The sequence below is a fragment of the Oratosquilla oratoria genome, chromosome 43 (genome assembly GCF_046742065.1).
Source record: "Oratosquilla oratoria isolate Oo_2021 chromosome 43, ASM4674206v1, whole genome shotgun sequence".
Classification (NCBI taxonomy): Eukaryota; Metazoa; Arthropoda; class Malacostraca; order Stomatopoda; family Squillidae; genus Oratosquilla; species Oratosquilla oratoria.
This window is the reverse complement of record NC_134819.1, coordinates 34586866-34606822: the sequence shown is the minus strand read 5'-3', so window position 1 is coordinate 34606822 and position 19957 is coordinate 34586866. Positions and strand designations below refer to the sequence as shown.

The following is a 19957-nucleotide window of genomic DNA, read 5'->3' as shown; positions in this document are numbered from 1 at the left end:
ACAGAGCAGACAAGAACACATCAATTTACCATCCACTCACAACTATTCTCCACTCGCATCCTCTTGGCCACTTTATTCCCTGCCCAAGGCAGGCCCTCTTCACCTTATCCATCTATCCTTTTCTCAATCTTTTCAAATTCACTTTGCCTTCCACACTCTCTTTCATTAGTATTTCTTCATTTATTCTTTCCTCAAGTGACTTGGAGATCACCTGTAACACTTCCCTGTGAGGGAAGCGACAAGCCTGCCCCCCCCCCCCTTAAGAGCCGTCTACAATGATAACACCTGAGCAACTACACATCCTCTCCACAGAAGGTAATAATTGCCACCATTAGTGTTATCAGTGGATCCAAGTACCATAATCAATAACTACAACCCAATCCTGTTAAGAGACATTGCCTTCCCAAGCCTGTTAAGCACCAACTTGAAAGGGATCCTGTGTACAAGGGGAATGTTGGTCAAGCAAGGAAGCAAGAAGGCAAGAGATAAGTGAAAATGGAGAGTGGTTGTGAATGGATGATAAGTTGACATAGCCTAATGGGATTTCTTCTTGTCTGTTCTGTAAATTTTTTAGTGAACTGGGGGGGGGGGGGTTCAACATGTAATGAAGTGGTCGGAATAAACCAGCTGTGGCTGTCAGGCACTGCTACGGAGGTGCTTTGTCTTGCTGCATTGCTTTTGACCCAAAGAGTGAGCAGGTGTGGTTCACCCTTCATCCACATGAATTAAAGCTAAAATAGATGGGAAAATAAATTTATATAAGATGGATAAAGGGTAGGTGTATTCCTTGGCTGGGCCATCCCCTTTATACGGGGAAAGGTCTTTTAGTATATGTATGTATTTTACAATAAAAAAAAATAGAACATAAAACAACATGGTTATCTGTTTTTCATTTATCACTCTGAACTCATACAAAATAGTGTATAAAAACTGAACACAAATCTGGTAGGTATATAGAACATTCAATTGCACTCGTGTAAAAAATATACAATCATATCAGTCAATTATCCATTGCCCCTGGATCTCTTACAGAAGACTCGTCAATCCTAGGTCTACAAGTCACTCAAAGAAATTCTGTCTTGTTGTTTGGATGGGGCAAGAGCGGGGCAGCATAGGCCAAGGTGCTCAGTGTCTTCTGTATGGTGACTACATCTAGAGTACCAGGTACAATCATACAACTTCCCTAAGAACATTTTCAAATAGCAATACAAATTACAAAAATAAAACTTAGTTTGCTGCACATGTGATCTAAGCCTATTCAGACCCCCTTATAAGAAGGAAAGGGACTTTGCTATATACTCTATTACTACTTAAAACATTTGAGTGTCACACAGTGATTGGATCTGGAGTGGATGGATTCATGAGGTACTTTATGTGAACAGCTTTTATATCTAATCTTTATCTGTAGCTTATCATTTAACATTAAAACAATCATACTGTTAACATGGAAGGCATACACAGTTTGCTACTTAGAAAAAACATATTTCTGGGTAAAATATCCGTTGACTGGATCTGGAGTGGATGGACTTCTTTTAAACTTATATTGTACTTTATGTGAACAGCTTTCATATCTAATCTTTATCTGTAGCTTATCATTTAACATTAAATCAATCATACTATTAACATGGAGAATGTATATTAGTAAAAAGAACCATATATCACTTTCTTGTTTCAATGCATTAGGAAATAAAGGATTCAACAATGGGCATCATCATGTGGTGATCCTGTAGAAGTGCCAATGAAGAGAATTATCTCCCAGCCACTTTTCTTCACAAACATCTTCATTCCCACTTAGAGGTAAAACTCTGAGGTCACATATGGAGAGCTCACAGCCCAGAAGAGCCATCCTCTTCCTATTAATCAGTGATGGAGATACAGACATACACTAACACTCCACAGCAGGCCAATGTTTCATTTAGGAGAGATCTAAAGGAATGCCTGAGAGATACTGACAACCACTATGGGACCACAAGTTTCCAGTCATTGAAACTTGAGACAACAATGAATAGAATTAAGAAGTGCAATAACCAACATAATAAGATCTGAACTACATTTGAGAGCTACAACATTACATGGACTATATCTTGGCTGAAACCTACTTTTTAGCACCAAATGTGACCCAATGTTATATATTTCACAATGTATTTTGTTGTTGACAACCAGCACTTCTAACTTTATGGAAAACATCGCACCAAAGAAGTAGAGTCATAAAGGTGATAAAGGAGAAATTTATGGAGGGTAGCAGGAAGAAAGGATAGTAGAAGTTAAAAATGATCAGCATTCTTCTTTGAGTGGAAATTAATCTCCAATTCTAAAAGAATGTTGCACAACTGGTCTGTATCAGTGTCATTGAAGTCCCCTAATATACTGACTGCATAAAACTTATGCAGTCACTACCCTGTAGAGCTTATCTTTCATACCTCATGTTCCTTTTCATACAGCACATTTGGTCAAAACGCCAATGTTGAAAAGGCATGATTTATCCTTATGCTTCACAAAGCTGCAGGGTCCAAATTTAGCATGACATGGGGCTCAGCTCTTTCCCTTGGTGAAAGAACTGAGTGGACAAGATTGGGCCAATTAGCATGCATTTGGTGTGGGACACTACTGCTGTCCTAGGCCCTTGTGTTTGTTGATATACAGAAGTAATCTGGAGAACTGTATTAATAATAACAACAATAGTTTCCTCAGGTTTCACTAACTAGAAATCTACAGCTCCACAGTGGCCCTCCCACAGATCTATCTGGGAAAAATATGTACTGTATATACATTGGCCTCTTGTCTGTGTTGTATTTATATGGGTCTGTTTTTCTGTCACTGGCTTACAGTAGTATAATGAGAAAAGCAGTTGCCTGCTGTCAGCTCTCCTTGTGTGAAAAGGTGGATGAAATACAGACAAACGTGACACACAGAGAGATCCTAGCACCAGTCTGGAAAATAAGTGTCAACCACTCAGGGCTGAATCTTCATACATGGATGAGGGTGCTGATAGATTTTGAAGACAGGTGGCACAGAGATGGTTCTCTCTGATATCAGTTTCACATGACTACCACTTGCATGTATCCATTGTTGGTCCCAGAGAGGAATTACCTTTAAAATGGAAGTAAGACTTAACTGTAAGGTATTAGCAGTAATGCAGTATAAAAGTAAGCCATAAGTGTGGATCAGTAACATGTTATGTGTACCGGGTAATAACTTTTACGTATTTGCACAGACTGAAGACACATAGTGGCTAACTCAAATGACTAGGTAACCTAAACTTGGGTCACAACCCAAAGGTTAAATACAAATTAATAATTGAACCATCAAAGTACGGAACACACGTCAATGCAAGGAAAAGAAAATAAATTAAAATAAAAGTCAACAACCACCACCACTAAAATTAGACTGATTCTAGTTCAGAGAAACACTGTGCTTGAGATTCTTCCAGTTGAGCTAACCTTTGTCCAACCAAGTTCATTTTAGCTGTAAGATCAGACATCTGTAATCAAAAGCAAATAAAATAAAATATTAAACAAGGAATATGAAGCCATATCTAGCATATTTTGAAATATTCATCTCACAAAATTAAAGAAACTAATACTGAAGTCAGATCTAGGAAATATCATAAAGCTGAATTAAGGGTTTTTCTGCACTGCTTTCAATGCAAGTGGTGGCAGGGGATGGGGATGACTTTTCATGCATGAGGTACTAAGTTGGAGGGGATCTTAATTAATATGTAGTGGGAGTTAGTGATGGAGTTTGGGAAGGTATGCAATTGGAGAAAGTTGAAGGTAAATGCGAGTAAAAGCAAGGAGATTAAATGTACAAGGAGAAAGGCTGGAGGAAGTGGATAGCTTTTGGTATTTGAAGTTGGATGAGGCAGGAAAGGGAGGAGTGTAGGTGGAGATAAACTGTAGATTGAGAGAAACAAATAAATGCCGTGGGGGATTAAAAAGTGTTAAGAGAAATAGGCATCTGGGAATGAATGCAGAGGAGATTGTATGAAGTGATGATTGTGCCAACAGCATTGTATGGGGGCAGAGACTTTGAAAGACAAAGACTTTGAAAGACTTTGAAAGACAAAGAGGAAAAAGTTTAGATTGTTTGAGATGAAATGTCTGAGAAGTATGGTAGGGTTACTAGGTTGGATAGAGTGAGAAATGAGGAGGAGAGCAGGAGTGGAAAAGAAGATGGCAGATAGATTATTGGGATGGTTTGGACACAGAAGGAATGAGTGAAGAAAGATTAGTGAAAGAGGTGTGGAAGGCAGAGGTGGAGGGAGTGAACTTGAGGGAACAACCTAGGATGCGATGGATGGATGGGGTGAAGGGAGCGTTGAGCAAGAAGATAGGGATGAGTGGAGAGTGATTGTATAGATGATACTGTTATGCAATAAAGGGAGGGGCACACGGTTGTGTGCGAATGATATTTTAATGCAGCCTGAAAGGATTTTTCCCTGTCTTCTCTTTTTCTGCATGAAGGGACGAGGGGGGGGGTGTCACTGATTAAGAGAAGCAGCCTTGCTGTGGATGTACTGTGTCTTGCTACATTGCTTTTGACCAGGGCAGTGAGCAGGTGCTGTATTGCCTTAGTATAGGCATAAACATGAACTAGTTGGAGGCACTCAATTCAAGTTTTCAACTTTCATGTCTGAACAAATAATTCACTTGTGGACAATTTTGTTCATATCTCTGATTTGGTTTTCTTATCTATCCAGAAACTTTACAGCCTTCTCCAAGTATAGATCCAAGAGCAATTATACACTTGATTCGATTTTTAATCCCTTCGGTAAGATGACGCCTACGTAGGTGTCATAAGGTGTAAGCAGGGACACAAGAATGCCAGTGTTGGCCTCTTGATTGTATATTTTTTCTCCCCTGGAGTCAGTGAACTGGTTTGATCACATTTTCTGTGTTTAATATCACTCAGAGTAAAAAAGAACAAGTAATACACCAGTGACTTTATATTTTATAATGCAAGTAGAGTGATGCATCATACATATGGCAGTCAATGCTGTACGTGAGAATTTGACTTGTACTGAAGTGGTAAACATCTAACCAGATATCTGGATTACCGTTCTGTCAAGTGCAAATATAATTTGAACCAGTGGCACATCCAGGATTTTTCCACAGATGTGCTCCCTCCCACTTTTGACTTCCTAGTCAAAATGGGGGCCTTGCACTAGATATGAAATATTTTTCATACATAACTAATATAAAGAATGCTATTACAAGTACAACTAATGTATGAAGATGTAGAAAGTACTTCAAATGGATTTTTTTCTAATTTGCCTAATTTGCTTTTATTTGGAGTACTTTTAGGTGTAACAATACTTACTGTATATGGATGGCAAACTTTTATACAGAATAATATATTGGATAATGTGATTAATGGAAATATAATTGATAATACTCAAATCTAAGTCTAATTCAATACTAAAACACGAACTGCTTAAGATTTTTTTCAATATTATTTCCACTAAGAAGCAGCAACAGTTATGGTTGCCCATGTTGCTGAGTAGTTTTTTTAAATTTCATCTCAGAGTCATGGTGTCATGGCTTCCCTCCCCCCTGCCTGCACATCTCATATCAATTCTTTTCATGTTACAAAGTCCTGCACAAACTAAGTACCCACATCATGTCCATGGTGGTAGACAAAACATCTTAAATACTAATTCAATTACAATAGTTATCTCACCTCTGGTAGGCAAGAGTTAAATTCATTCATTCCTCGAATAAAAGCAGAGAATTCATTGTGCTTCCTCGTCATTGCCTCCAGCTGTTGTTGCAATTGACGATATACATGAGGTGGTACATTTTCTTGTAAAGCAGCCCTTTGAGCTTCCAGTTCCTCAACTTGGAGTGTTCCAAGTTCAAGCTTATGGCGGAGTTTCTTAATCAGCTTTCCATATGTGCTAACTTTCTAAAATAGAAAAAAAAAAAAAAAATCATTCATATACCTGCATACACATCTTTATAAATATAATATGAAAACTACACATTTCAATGATACATTCTAGAATTTAGACCTTTATCATATTTTTTTTTACCCCATTTTGAATCTACAATGAAATATATCTACTGATGCTCATTTTCATGACCTGAAACAATTCAGTCATGGGCTGATTACAGCCACATAAAAAGGTCTTCAAAAACCTCAATATTTTTTTTTTCTAATATGAAACCATACCTGCTTGAGTTGGTTGCATTCCTCCAGATATTTTCTGTTCTTATGGTTCAACTGTTCTTGTAGTGAACTAATGCGACCCTGAAGTTGTTCAATCTCTTCCTTGTGTCCAATTTGCACATCAGCCAACACCTGGTTTTGTGTCATTTCATACTGGGTTTTGGCTTTTTTGCTTTCATCCAACTCTGCCCTGACATTTTCAATTCTGGAAAAAAAAAAGTAAACTACCATGCACATTATTTATAATAGATGGATATTCATAAAAGATGAAGATTTTATGTTTATTCCAGTGACAAACCCTCCACAACCAATCTTCCCAAATCATCTTCCTCGTTTGCCCTTATTGTTTCATATCCTATCTTACAGATTAAAAATGGCCTCTCACATCTCACACTATATAACACAAGCACAGTGAGTGCAATTAAAAAAAAAACCCTAGCAACATACTAATCAAACATTTACCATAACCTACCCTAGTACTTCACATCAAGTCCATACAAAAACACATATACAATAAAATCACAAAAGCTTTCCTAGATAGACTCCCTAACCCTATATTTTCCCAGACATCAACACTATTGAGGAATCACTCCCAAGACAAGTAAGAACTACTCTAGCACATATTGTTTCAGCCATCACCTTGCATTAAAACAATATCAACACCGAATAAATCTGGCCACAGACAATTGCCCCCAGATGAAACCATCACACAGAAGACACTGAACATCTCGTCCTACACTGCCCCTTTTCCACCTTAGCTGAATACATACATACATACATATACCAAAGGCTTTTCCCCCTTACTAGGGAGGTAGCCAAAGTCATTTCATCCCCACCCATGCCACTCCCATTCACCACCCCTCCCTCCCTCTTCTCTTGGCTCCTCCTGGATGATGGGTCATTCCTGCATCTCACCCATTGCCCTGGGTAGCAATACAGCAAGACACAGCACATCCACAGCAAGGCCACTTAATTTAATTGGCACCCCCAACTCCATCCTCTCATGCAGAAAAAGAGAAAATGGGAGAAATCCCTTCAGGCTGCATCAAAATATCATTCACACATAACCACTCCCTAACCTCCCCATCCCACACCTACTCCTTTCCATGCATCACAGCATCATCCACACACAACCATTCTCCACTCACCCCTGTCTTCTGTCTTCTTCCTTCCTTCCTCAACAGACATCTCCCTCTTTCTCAATGCCTCTTTTACCCCATACATCCATCTCATCCTCGGTTGCCCTGTCCTGTTCACTCCATCCACCTATAATTTATTTAAGATGAATAACAACACAAAATCTCTTCTTTGAGCGACATAGGCTAAACTGGTGACCACTGCCAGTCACTTTAGGATTGCAGGTCTTTTGCAAGAGACCTGGAGCAACAGAGTACTTGAGTGATGGCCTTTACTTACTTTTACCCATTTCCATTTCTTTGCACTAAAATTCATTTCCCATCCCTGGTCCCATTCACATATCTTTTCTAGATCATCCTGTAACAACCTACAATCATCTTCATCCTTTACTCTCCTTATAATCTCTACTACATTAATTCAATCAAAATAGTATCCTGATGGTCTTCTTTTTCTTTGCAATAATTATATCAAGCTAGCTATTCAGAAAAAATAAAACAATACTTACATCTTATCACAAGATCTTATACTTTCTTGCAGATCATTATTTTTCTGGAGAACCTCCTCCTTCTCCACTCTCTCAAGATGCAACTTCTGTCGCAACTCTGAGGCTTCTTCCCTCTCCTTTTGAATTGTGTCTTCTAAGGCCACATATTCATTTACCTTAGCCTGGTGTACAGTAAAATGTTTTGTTTAATCATCGTTTCAACATGGCTAAGAAAAATATGATCAATTCAAAATTAGCCAAATTTAAGAAAAAGGCATAAAAACCATTCCCACCCATTCCATCCCTAATACACTCCACTCCCCTCCACCCTCCCTCTATCTTGGCACCTCCTGGATGACGGGTCATCCCTGCATCTTGTCCACTATATTAATAATAATAATAACAACAACAACAAGACCTTTGCCATAGATCAGTTTCCATCAAAAGTTAAGATTGTGGAGGTGGGAAACAACTTTGGTAAATTATCACATATACAATTAAACCATATAAAAAAGTAGCACCAATTCTGCTACTTTAACCCAGCCAGTAGTAGTACTGTCATATATTTGACTACTTCACAGTTTCATTCATTAGTGGAATAGCCCAATTATCAAACAAATTATCACAACTTATTTGGTACTGCCATCGTCTTACATGTTCATTTTGGCCACTGCCTGACAACTGCAATCAGCTGAGGTAAATTTCCTCACAATTCAATTGTTTAATCATAACAAATGAGGCTCTCCTGTTTCCTACTTTTCCTCATCTTTGTATACACTTTTAACTAGCCACATTAACATTAATAATGGTCCATATATATATATATATATATATATATATATATATATATATATATATATATATATATATCTATATATATATATATATATATATATATATATATATATATATATATATATATATATATATATATATATATATAGAGGGAGAGAGAGAGAAAGAAAGAGAAAAGGCTTTTCCCCCCTTATTAGAGAGGTAGCCAAAGTCAAAAGGCATATTTCCACTCTCACCCATTTCATCCCCATCCACTCCACTCTCATCATTCACCACCCCTCCCTCCCTCTTTTCTTGGCTCCGCCTGGATGACAGGTCATTCTTGCATTTTGTCCATTGTCCTGGGTCAGAAGCAATGCAGCAAAACACAGCACATCCAGAGCAAGGCTGCTTCATTTAATCAGCAACCCCCCCTCCCCCATCCCCTCACACAAAAAAAAGAGATGATGGGGAGAAATCCCTTCAGGCTGCATCAAAATATCATTCAGATATAACCATTCCCTAACTCCCTTCCATTCTATCCCTTATAAAAGAAGTAGCCAAGTCAAGGGCACGTACCCACTCTTCCCCATTACACTGCCATCCACCACCTTTGTTTCCCTCGTGGATGAAGTGTCATCTCTGAAGTGTCATCTTGTCTCCTCGTGCAGAAAAGTAAGAAGACAGGGAGAAAATTTCCTTCTGCATGCAACTGTTCCTCATTACTATAAACACTTTTTACTAACCACACTAACATTAAAATAATAATGGTAAAAAATATAATATATTTTATAGTTTAAGATACCTACCACTAATCTGCCAGGAGGAGCCAAGAAAAGAGGGAAGGAGGGGTGGTAATTAAGAGTGGAGTATGTGGAGAAGAAATGGGTTGGGGTGGATTTATGTCTTTTGACTTTGGCTACCTCCCTTGTAAGAGGGAAAAAGCCCTTAGAATATGTATGTATATACCACTAATCTACATTTACATTATCAACAACCTCACCTCTAAGACAGCTTTGGCTTTCTCTGACTCATACATTTTTAACCTGATTTCCTGAATGTTATGTTCAAGTTCCACAACTTGCTGTTTGTGTTTCAGAGATTCTGATAGTGCCTTTTCTTCATATATCTTCAGAGAAAGGAAATAAGACAGAACATTAATCAAATACAGCCTACCCAGTATAATTTTTTTAAATTTGATTGCATAAAATATTTTACATGTGTACATAACAAACAATACTTTACACTTTGCAACCTTCAGCTCTTTCTGCAACTGTAGGTTCTGTTGGTTAACTTGATGATTACTTGTCAGGTGAATCTGCCTTTGTTCTGCCAATTTCTTTTCTAAACTGCGCTCCTTCTCGAGACTTCTCTCTTTCTGCCTCACCAAAGCACTTCTCTCTTCTTCTACAGTTCTTGTCAGGTCTGATTAAAGGGGAATTCTTTTTCAAGTTTATATAAATCTAATTTTTCTTTTTATATATATGAGACTGTCAGAAAATTATAAAAGAAAGACAGAAGATCTATATATTTTGACTACCGACTGTGGTTCTCCTCAGCAGATTGATACATAGTGTGGAGTGCATGAGTAATATAGCTAAGAGGGGTACATTTAGGGCACAGGGAAAAGGGGGACTCAGGTTATATGTCCTTGATGAGGTCGGGGCAAAGGTTGACCAATAGTGAGGTCTAGTCTGGCCGCTTTCGAGATTGAATTGTTTGCAATTTAAGTGTAGTTGGGAAGGCTTATGGGCAGGTTTTGAATGAGAGGATTAGGAGAGGAACAAAGAGAGTAATTGGTGAAAAACAGTATGGGTTTAGGACAGGTAAGGTTTGTGTGGATCAGATTTTTGTGGTAAGGCAGATATGTGAGAAAGCTTTAGGAAAAGGTAAGGATGTTTTTTGGGCCTTTATGGATTTGGAAAAGGCTTAGGGTAGACAGGAAGGCACTGTGGGAGGTATTGCAGATAGAGGGGATAGGAGGAAAGCTGTTAACCACTTCAGTACGATGATGCCTACATAGATGTCACGAGGCGGAAGTGGTTACACGTCTTGATTATATATATTTTTTGTAGTTGTACATGAGTTATCCCCAGATTCTGTGAACTGGTTTGATCATGTTTTCTGGGGGGTGAGGTAGTATGTGTGAGCAAAATTTGACGCAGCCCGAAGGGATTTCTCCCCGTCCTCTCATTTTATGCAATGGGGGGACGGAGAGGGGGGGGTCGCCAATTTAATGAAGCGGCCTTGCTGTGGATGTGCTGTGTCTTGCAACACTGCTTCTGACCCAGGGCAGTGGACAAGGTGCAGGGATGACCCGTCATTCAGGAGGTGCTCAGATAAGAGGGAGGGTGGAGGGGTGTGGAGTGTACTCAGGGATGGAATGGGTGGGAATGATTTTATGCATTTTTCTTTTTGGCTACCCCCCTTGTAAGGGGAAAGAAGCCTTGGTATATGTATGTATGTATGTATTATTACTCAAGAGTAAAAGAGAACGAGTAATACAGCAGTGACTTTATATTTTATAATGCAAGTAGTGTGATGCATTGTTCATATGGCAGCCAATGCTGTGCGAGAATTTGACTCATACTGAAGTGGTTAATAGCAGTCAAGAATTTTTATGAGAGTAATTAAGCCTGTGTCAGAATCAGAAATGGAGAGAGTGGGTGGTTTGAGGTAAAAGTGGGACTTTGCCAGAAATGTGTCATGTCCCCTTGGCTGTTCAAGGTGCCAGAGGTAAATGGAAGGGTAGTGGGCCAGGGAATGGAGATGGTAAAAGAAAATGGAGAAAAGTGGGATATAAACCAGTTGTTGTTTGCTGATGACACTGCACTTGTGTACAGCAGGATCAGAGGAAGGATTAAAGAAGTTTGTGATGGAGTTTAGGAAGGTGTGTGAAAGAAGGAAGTTGAAGATGTGGGTAAAAGTAAGATGATGAGATGTACAAAGGGAGAGGAAGGCAGCAAATTGGAAATGAGTATTAAGGGAGAGAGACTGGATGAAGTGGATAGCTTTAGATACTTGAGTGTGAATGTGGTGGGAAAGGGAGGAATGGAGGTGGAGGTAGAATGTAGATTGAGAGAAGCAACTAAATGCCTTGGGGGATTAAAAAGTGTAATGAAAAATAGACATTTGGGAATAGATGCTAAGAGGAGATTGTATGAAGGGGTGATTGTGCTGAAAGCACTGTATGGGGCAGAAACATAGAATATAAGAGAGGAAGAATTTAAATGTGTTTTAGATGAAATGCCTGAGAAGTATGGTAGGGATTACTAGGTTGGATAGGGTGAGAAACAAGCAGGTGAGGAAGAGAGCAGGGGTGAAAAAGGAGATGGGTGACAGGGTTGTTGAAAGAGATTTGGAATGGTTTAGACACATGGAAAGCAGGAGTGAAGAAAGATTAGTAAAAGAGGTGTGAAAGGCAGAGGTGGAGGGAGTGAACATGAGGGGGCGACCAAGGATGAGATGGATGGATGGAGTGAAAGGGGCATTGGGAAAGAAGGGAATGTCTGTTGGGGAAAGAAAGGGAGAAGACAGAAGATAGGGATGAGTGGAGAATGGCTGTGTATAGTTGATGCCTTGCTGTGGATGTGCTGTGTCTTGCCACATCGCTTCTGACCCAGGGCAGTGGGTGAGATGCAGGGATGACCCATCATCCAGGAGCCAAGAAAAGAGAGCAGGAGGGGTGATGAATGGGAATGGAGTGTGTGGGGATTGATTTATGCCTTTGACTTTGGCTATCTCCCTTGTAAGGGGAAAAACCCCTTGGTATATGTATGTATGCTCCACACAGCACAATGAATACAATCACCTCTTTGTAAAACCTTCTCTTTGCATTCATCCCCAAAAACCTGTTTTTCATAATATCTTTCATTTTATCATAACATTTTCTCAGTTATTTTACTCTGTAATTCATCCCCATAGGTCTATATATCTATTTACAGCTACAAGGAGTTGTGGAAGGGCAGGTGTTGGCATTCTGACTTCCTTACATGAAAAAATAAAAGAAAAATTGTGAAGATAGAAAAGATGGAAGTTGAAGAGTGATACAATGTAAATTTCTGGGATTCTTCCGTAGATCATATACTGGCCCCTTGGGGCTGCACTTACAAATGAAGACGGAGGTTTTTGTTTGGAATCTGTGCTACAGGTTAAAGCAAGATAACACTGCTCTTAATCTCCAAGGTAGGATCCACATACTAATGTCCTACTATGTATTGAAGTGCATAAATAAATTCAAGAAATAAAGAAAGACTTTTAATACCCAACAAGAAAATTATTGATGACACACACAAGCAAATTCCATCATAAACATTTGATAAGACTACATACGTCCCCCCTAAATCAAAAAGGTACCTTCAATAGTTTTCTTTGAAATCTGACTCTGTTCCTCTAATTCTTTGACTGCTTTTTCAGCGTCTCCTTTAGCTGTTAAGAGCTCCACCTGTAGCTGCTGTTCCACCTCATCCAAACGACCCTATAATATTTCAATCATAAAATTCACATCATTATATTTATACTGGCACAACTAAATGCAGGGGAATGAATATTCATGCCATGGTTGTCTCTTATAGTTAACAATAAGTGACAGCAGCTGGCAAGGGATAAAGTTAATCTTTATTAAATCATCATATGAGCAAATAAAACTAATATTGCAAAACTAACCTATAATGTACTGACCTAAGTGACAGCAGATCACAAGAGATAAATGTTAATCTTTATTAAACTATTATTTCAGCAAATAAATTAAATACTGCAAAACTAACCTATACTGTACTGACCTTAACATGCTGATTATATCATATTCAATAAGAATGAAAAGAATGGGTTGAAGCTACCTCAATATCCCTTAAAACAAAAAATAATAATAAATAAAATAAAATAAACCAATCACTCACAGTACCTTCATAAGTGTGTGCTTATGCTTCTCCTGTTCCAGCTGAAGGGTAAGAGAATGCACATTACTGCACTCTTCATCATATTCAAGTTTTAATTTTTTTAAGTTCTCATTTAGCCTGGATTTTTCACCCTGTAGTTAGTTAAGTGAAATTAATTTAAGATCTACTACAAAATTTGAAAACAATGTCATGCAAATACAGATGGTTGCAAAATATATATATATATATATATATATATATATATATATATATATATATATATATATATATATATTGTATATATATATATATATATATATATAACAATAATAATAAATACAGACAGAATGAAAAATATCTATTCCACATTAATCACTTACTTCCCATGCCACTGCTTCCTGTTTCCGAGACAATTCTGCACGATGCATTTCTGATTGCAAGTGCTTTTTTTCCTCTTGTAATAGCTTCTTTGCATTATCAGCTTGCTCTAGCTCTTCCCCTAATGCCTAAACCATACAAAAAATACAAAATTATTAATACCACTTATATCATTCATCATCAGATTCAATGACAAGTACCAGTCCCTACTTCTGATGGTTCTGCATTATGCCCAACTGCCCATTTTCAAAACCTGCCAATGGCCTGACCACAATCTGGTGAGGAAGATGGCTTAAGTTTCACTGACTGGAAACCTGCACCCCCACAATGACTGATAATGGTCCTCAGGCCCAACCATAGATCTTTCTAGGAAGAAACTTTGCATGATTGTTTGTATTGTATTACTGTGGGACATTTTCTATACTAGTGATTTACAATAGTAGGAGGGGAGCAGTCACCAGATGTTAGCTCTCTTTATGTGAAATGGTAAAAGAAATACAGTCAAAGCTGACAGAGATCTTGAGCTCAGTCCAAAGACTGATAAAAAGGATGTTGACAGGTTATGAAGATGGACAGTAAATGGATGTTTATCTATAATGTCCTTCTTACAGGTCCACCGCATGCAGGTGTATGTCATTGACCTTTTTTTTAGTTAGATGCATTATCAACATGGCTCTCCACCCTCTACAGCTGTTTTACAATATAAAGATGAAGTCTCAACAACCTCCTATCTCACATTTTTTAAGAAATTAACAAAACTTAACAAACCACCACCTTCTAACTCCTCTGCCTCCACCATGATTCCAGGCTTCTTTTTTCAATATGCACCTTCTCCACCCATAATGGTACTAATATCATTTCAGAGGATGAGTCATCTATGAAACATGAGTTCTATACAATGTGGAGTAAAAATATATGACTGACAAACAATTGCAGCTATGGAGAATGTTATGCTCATTAGGTTAGTTTTGAATGTAATTTGTATTATGTAGATCTATATTCAAATTTGGAGGTGAGGGTGTTGATGGGCTCTGGAAACATGCAGTGAGATGATCCTTCTTACTGTCTGCCCTGTGAAGCGACCTCCAGGTGTTCATCATTAGTCTCATCATGAGCCTTCCTGCATGCACATGACTCCCTTTACTAAACAACCTCACACAATGTTGCTGTTGTCAACCTTAATAATGAACTTGGATCAATCTGCGTAGAGCTGATGGCCAGGGGTGGTTGCTGCTGATTGGCCCCCAACTCTTGGGGTTGGGGGGGTGGTCCCACGACGTAGACGTTGCAGCTCCAGGATGTAACACTTCACCCCATACCATACAACACATAATGGAAGACTGCATTATACACAATCATGCACGCAAACAACACAACATACACTCTATAAAGGATTTGTGGGAAAACCCAGTTTCGGCTGTGGCCTTCCTTGGGGAGACGGGACTGCTCGGACAGACAGTCTAGGGAACGACAACAACAACAACAACAACAACTTGGATCAATAACTTACATTCATTTTCTGCTGTAACATGATGTTGGTTTGCTGTAAATTCTTCAGGTCTGTTGTTGACTTGTCCTGCAATTCATTTATTCTTTTTGATGCATCTTGACCATGCTGCTCCAATTCTAATACCTACAATGGAAATGATACATTCAAAGTATTTTTCTTTTCATTTACAGTGCTGCCACCATTTTCCAGGGCATATCGATCAATCCATTATCCCCAAGTCTCTCTTGTAAGAGACATGCTCCTAGGTAACCAGCAATGGCAGGTCGCACTAATTACCGGGATCACCGAGATGAAATGGAAATTACCGATATGTAGTCAAATTCACCGAAATAAAGCATAGGAGTCTAAAGAATTTAATTTCTCGCCTGTACAAACTCTTATTTGGCAAAAAGAATCCAACAGAAGTCGAAATTTGATTGAAATTCGAGCGTCAGATTTGCCGAGATCGCCATCGCTATACCGGTACAGTAAATTCGCCGAGATCAACTGTGCACGCGGTCGAACAAATAGAAAACTAGTTTTTATCTTAATATTTTACAATATAATGCACTTTCATGTAGATTTTGAAGTTTATTTCGGAGTAATATGTCCTATAAACCACGTTGTAGCAATTTACCGAGATCGAGCAGTGGCAGCCATTTATGAGGCACGAAAACGCAGTCGGAGTTGTGCTCAGATAGCCACGTGGGTTCCGTTCACCGAGATTAACTTGGAAACACCGAGACAGGACTTGCCGAGATCAATCCGAATTTGCCGACACATAACATTTACCGGTATTAAAATCACCGATACTTATAGAGAATTTTCCGTTCACCGATATACGAGCAATTACCGAGATAGGCCTGTGGCCTAATGCGCCGATATACGATCATTGGTAGGCATCTTGGCTAAAAGTGGCTGTGGCTTATCCACATGCACCCACCAAGCGGGACGAGGACCCGACCTACCGAAGCCCAGCAAAAAAAAAAAAAAAAAAAAAAAATTATATTTAAAATGAAACCGGGTTGATATCGATCTTGACGTGAGAATTCGCATCTTCAACTTTTATGCTTTTTAGACAACGATGTCGTCTTTACATTACGTGCTCGTTTCCTCTGACCTGTTTTTTTTTTTTTTTTTTTTGCCAAGTTTGGGGTCCTCGGAATCCTGAAGCGGCCATCAGTGGATTGAACAAAGTCGTCCTCCTCTTTCGCCACCAACCGGAAGTTAAGCAGCTTAGCAAAATGCCTGTCCTTCTGCTCTGATGTCATGCCTTTCCAGACTGCAATAGGCACTCTAAGGGAGAGTACCGGATCGGCGAGTCTGAAATTAACCTCTCCACATAGTGCGCGACGCGCATCTTTGTAGTGCAACTTGACATTAGCGTGCAGCTTTTCCACCAGGTCGGCAACTTTGTGAGGTTTCCACTGAAGGTTTAGCTTCAGATTATTGATTGACTCACAGTTATTATTCGTCCACCTCAGGGGAATGTTGTTCTCCAGCCTCGGTTTGGTCACATATTCACGGATTGATGGGACTAGCTTACCCCTGAAGTAACTGGCAAACTGTGGCACAATCTCATCGAATCGCGCACTCAATTCTTCAACCTTGGAATCGAAAGTGAAACTTTCGTCCACCTCTATCAAGTCGTCGGAACCGAAAATTTTCTCTAGCACCTCCTTTATGGACCTTTTGATCGACTCCGCCTTTGTCCCTCAGTTGTCTCCCCGCATTCTCTTTCAAATGTCTGGTGCAGAGTAGGAGATTGGCTCCTGGGAAGCACGACTTCAGAGCCTTAATTAGGGGTTTCTCCTCGTCACAGCCGAAGTTGACATCGTCGAAGCCAAGCTCAACACTCGAAATACTCGCCTTCTCGAAACGCGTATCTACGTGCGAAAAGAACGAGTGGTATGTAGCAAACGAACCATCCCAGTGAAGATACATTGGTCCTAATGTGATGGGGGGGTGCTTGAGTACTTTTCCTGAACAGTTTTGCATTTTTTAACACCATAGTCGTCACAAAGCATGGACCCAGATTAAATGTCCTGTCTACACCAACTACAGCGTGCTGTGTTGTACAACACTTTATCATATCCTCCATCTGTGTTGGTGTGTATAGGATGATGGAAGGTGGTTTGCCCTTGGCGTGGATGATTTCCTGTACGAAGTCATGGTCGTGTATGCTAGACATCAAACCCTGAATGTCATCAGAAGTGTTAACCCTGTAATTGTCATTTCCGTTTAGCTTTCTGACCTCGCACTCTTTCCGATATTTCGTGTTTTGGACCTGTTGGGAGTCTCTCGGACCCGAGTTCGAGTTTTCTAGCAACATGTCGGTGTATATATCACGGGGTTTCCTCCCAGAACAAACAGCATCCCGAATCCTTTCCGTAACAGTCGGGTCTAGACGGACATACTCATCGTTAAACCCGTTTCTTGCATTGCCATGGACACTGATTGTTTGGGGGTATGACCCGATATATTCGATAAGAGCGACGTTCTTCACGCTATCCACTACGCCACTCGAAAACCACGAAACTCGTTTCTTGTAAGATCAATCCCGCTTCAAGGTCATGTACGTCCTGTGTAGCCGATACATTGATGCCTCATTGGGCATAATAATAATAAATAATAATAATAAAACCGATGTAATAAATAATAATATAATAACATCCTAGTCCTATTTATAATTTCCAAGTTGATCTCGGTGAAAGGTAAATTCTCCATATCGGTGATTTTAATACTCTGTATCGGTAATTTCAGATTGATCTCGGTAATTCCTGTTTTGATCTCGGTATGGTTATTGGTCCAAGTGTGATTCTTTTTGCCAAATTACAGTCTGTACAGGCGAGAAATTCAATTCTTTAGACTCCTAATGCCTTATTTCGGTGAATTATATTACATATCGGTAATTAGTGTGACCGGCAATGGGTACTGGACTGACCCACCCACAAGTCACTCAAGAAAGAGATGTTGTGCTGTCTGGGTAGAGCAAGAGAGGTAGTGCAGGTGATTACATTTAGGGCAATTGGAATTTATGGGCAGGCACATTCTTTGTTGGTAGTGTTTCATTACAAGGTAATGGGCTGAATGTAGTCATGTAAATGTGGCTCTTGCTTATCATGGGAGAGATTTCTTGGGCTGATATCTGCAGGAGTCATGAGGAATGTGTTGTTTTGGGGTCAATTCGGCTTTTGAAGGGTTATGTTCTTCTAATAGTTATGATGTTATGATGTACAGAAAGGAATGGGTGAGGGATGGGTGGGATTAGGGAGGGATTATGTGTGAATATTTTGACACAGCCCAAAGGTATTTCTCCCCATCTTCTCTTTTTCTGCATGAGGGGACAGATAGGGGGGTCACCAATTAAATGAAGCAGCCTTGCTCTGGATGTGCTGTGTCTTGCTGCATTGCTTTTGACCCAGGGCAATGGGTGAGATGTGTGGATGACCTGTCATCCAGGAGGAGCCAAGAAAAGAGGGAGGGAGGGGTGGTGAACGGGAGTGGAGGGAATGGGGATAAAATGGGTGGGAGTGGATTTATACCTTTGACTTTGGCTACCTCCTTTGTAAGGGGGTAAAAGTCCTCGGTATATGTATGTATGTTCTTGCTACAGCCTTTTATATCATGGCATTAGCTTTATACACTTAATCTACGGAGACATGTATACAAAAATATCACTCCTGAATAGGGCAAGATTTTGTGTAAAAAGATGAAAGTCATTGCTCTTACATAAATAACAAACGAAACCTTCTTGTTCACCTTATTCTTATATTTCAGCTCCAATTCTTGAATTTCTCGTTTATGTCTCTCCATACAGGAGAGAAGTTCAGTTTTGACCATTGCATTTTCATATCTATATGTTGCCAATGTGCGCTGAACAAGTTGATCAGCTGCATTTGTTCTAGCTAAAGAATCAGTTCTTCTCTGACTCTGACCAATGCCAATACCATCACCAAGCTGTTCTTCATCACTGCTAGAATCTGCATTGTTCATCTTTAGGAATAGAAAAAAATATACCTTTACTTATAATATTATAAATATAATAATTCTATTGTTGAATATAATTATATCAACACGGAATTAATCATATCTGAAAGAGCTGGTTAAATATACAAAAATACTAATTTTCAAACTCAAGTTCCACGATCTTAATATGTGATAACAAAGAGTAATTAACTTCCTACGTTGCCATTGGGTTTCAGGCATGCAACAATTATTAGTAACTTAATTTCAAATCCAAGAAAACGAGACTGCTATTATAATCCAATATCATTTCAGATGTTCATAATTTTACCTTGTTATTGGACGTGGAGCCCAAACTATCCTGCAGCTTATCTATTCAAGCAAACACAATAATTCTCTGTTCTTTCTAGTAACCATTACGATCTTTGTTCCTTCTCCGATTGTTAGTAACGGTTTGTTTACATCTATGCTGTCTGTCTGTCACACAAGTCACAGATGCTGTTGAACTTCGTCGCAAACCGTCGCCAGAAACGTAGCCCAATGACTGACAGGAAATTTATTTCAGTGTGGCTGCCCTTTTGGCGGCAGAAAGTTTACTATATTTATTTCTAACATTTCACGTCTTTGTCTAAATAATCTTATTTTTCTCTATTTTCTTCCGCCTCACTTATGGAGACCTAGACC

At 39.2% G+C, this 19957-nt stretch overlaps 1 protein-coding gene across 1 annotated transcript; it reads right to left on the bottom strand.

The window, feature by feature from the left end:
* Positions 1 to 887: 887 nt before the first annotated feature.
* On the bottom strand, positions 888 to 19814 carry LOC143021903 (uncharacterized). The gene is made up of 12 exons (XM_076179727.1): positions 19605 to 19814; positions 19070 to 19303; positions 15329 to 15451; positions 13821 to 13946; positions 13467 to 13592; positions 12920 to 13040; positions 9819 to 9988; positions 9567 to 9692; positions 7811 to 7971; positions 6172 to 6373; positions 5680 to 5904; positions 888 to 3481 (listed from the first exon to the last, which is right to left on the bottom strand). Exons 2-12 carry the CDS (start codon positions 19301 to 19303, stop codon positions 3383 to 3385), a joined length of 1713 nt encoding a protein of 570 aa, XP_076035842.1. The 5' UTR covers positions 19605 to 19814; the 3' UTR covers positions 888 to 3382.
* Between the last annotated feature and the right edge of the window lie 143 nt (positions 19815 to 19957).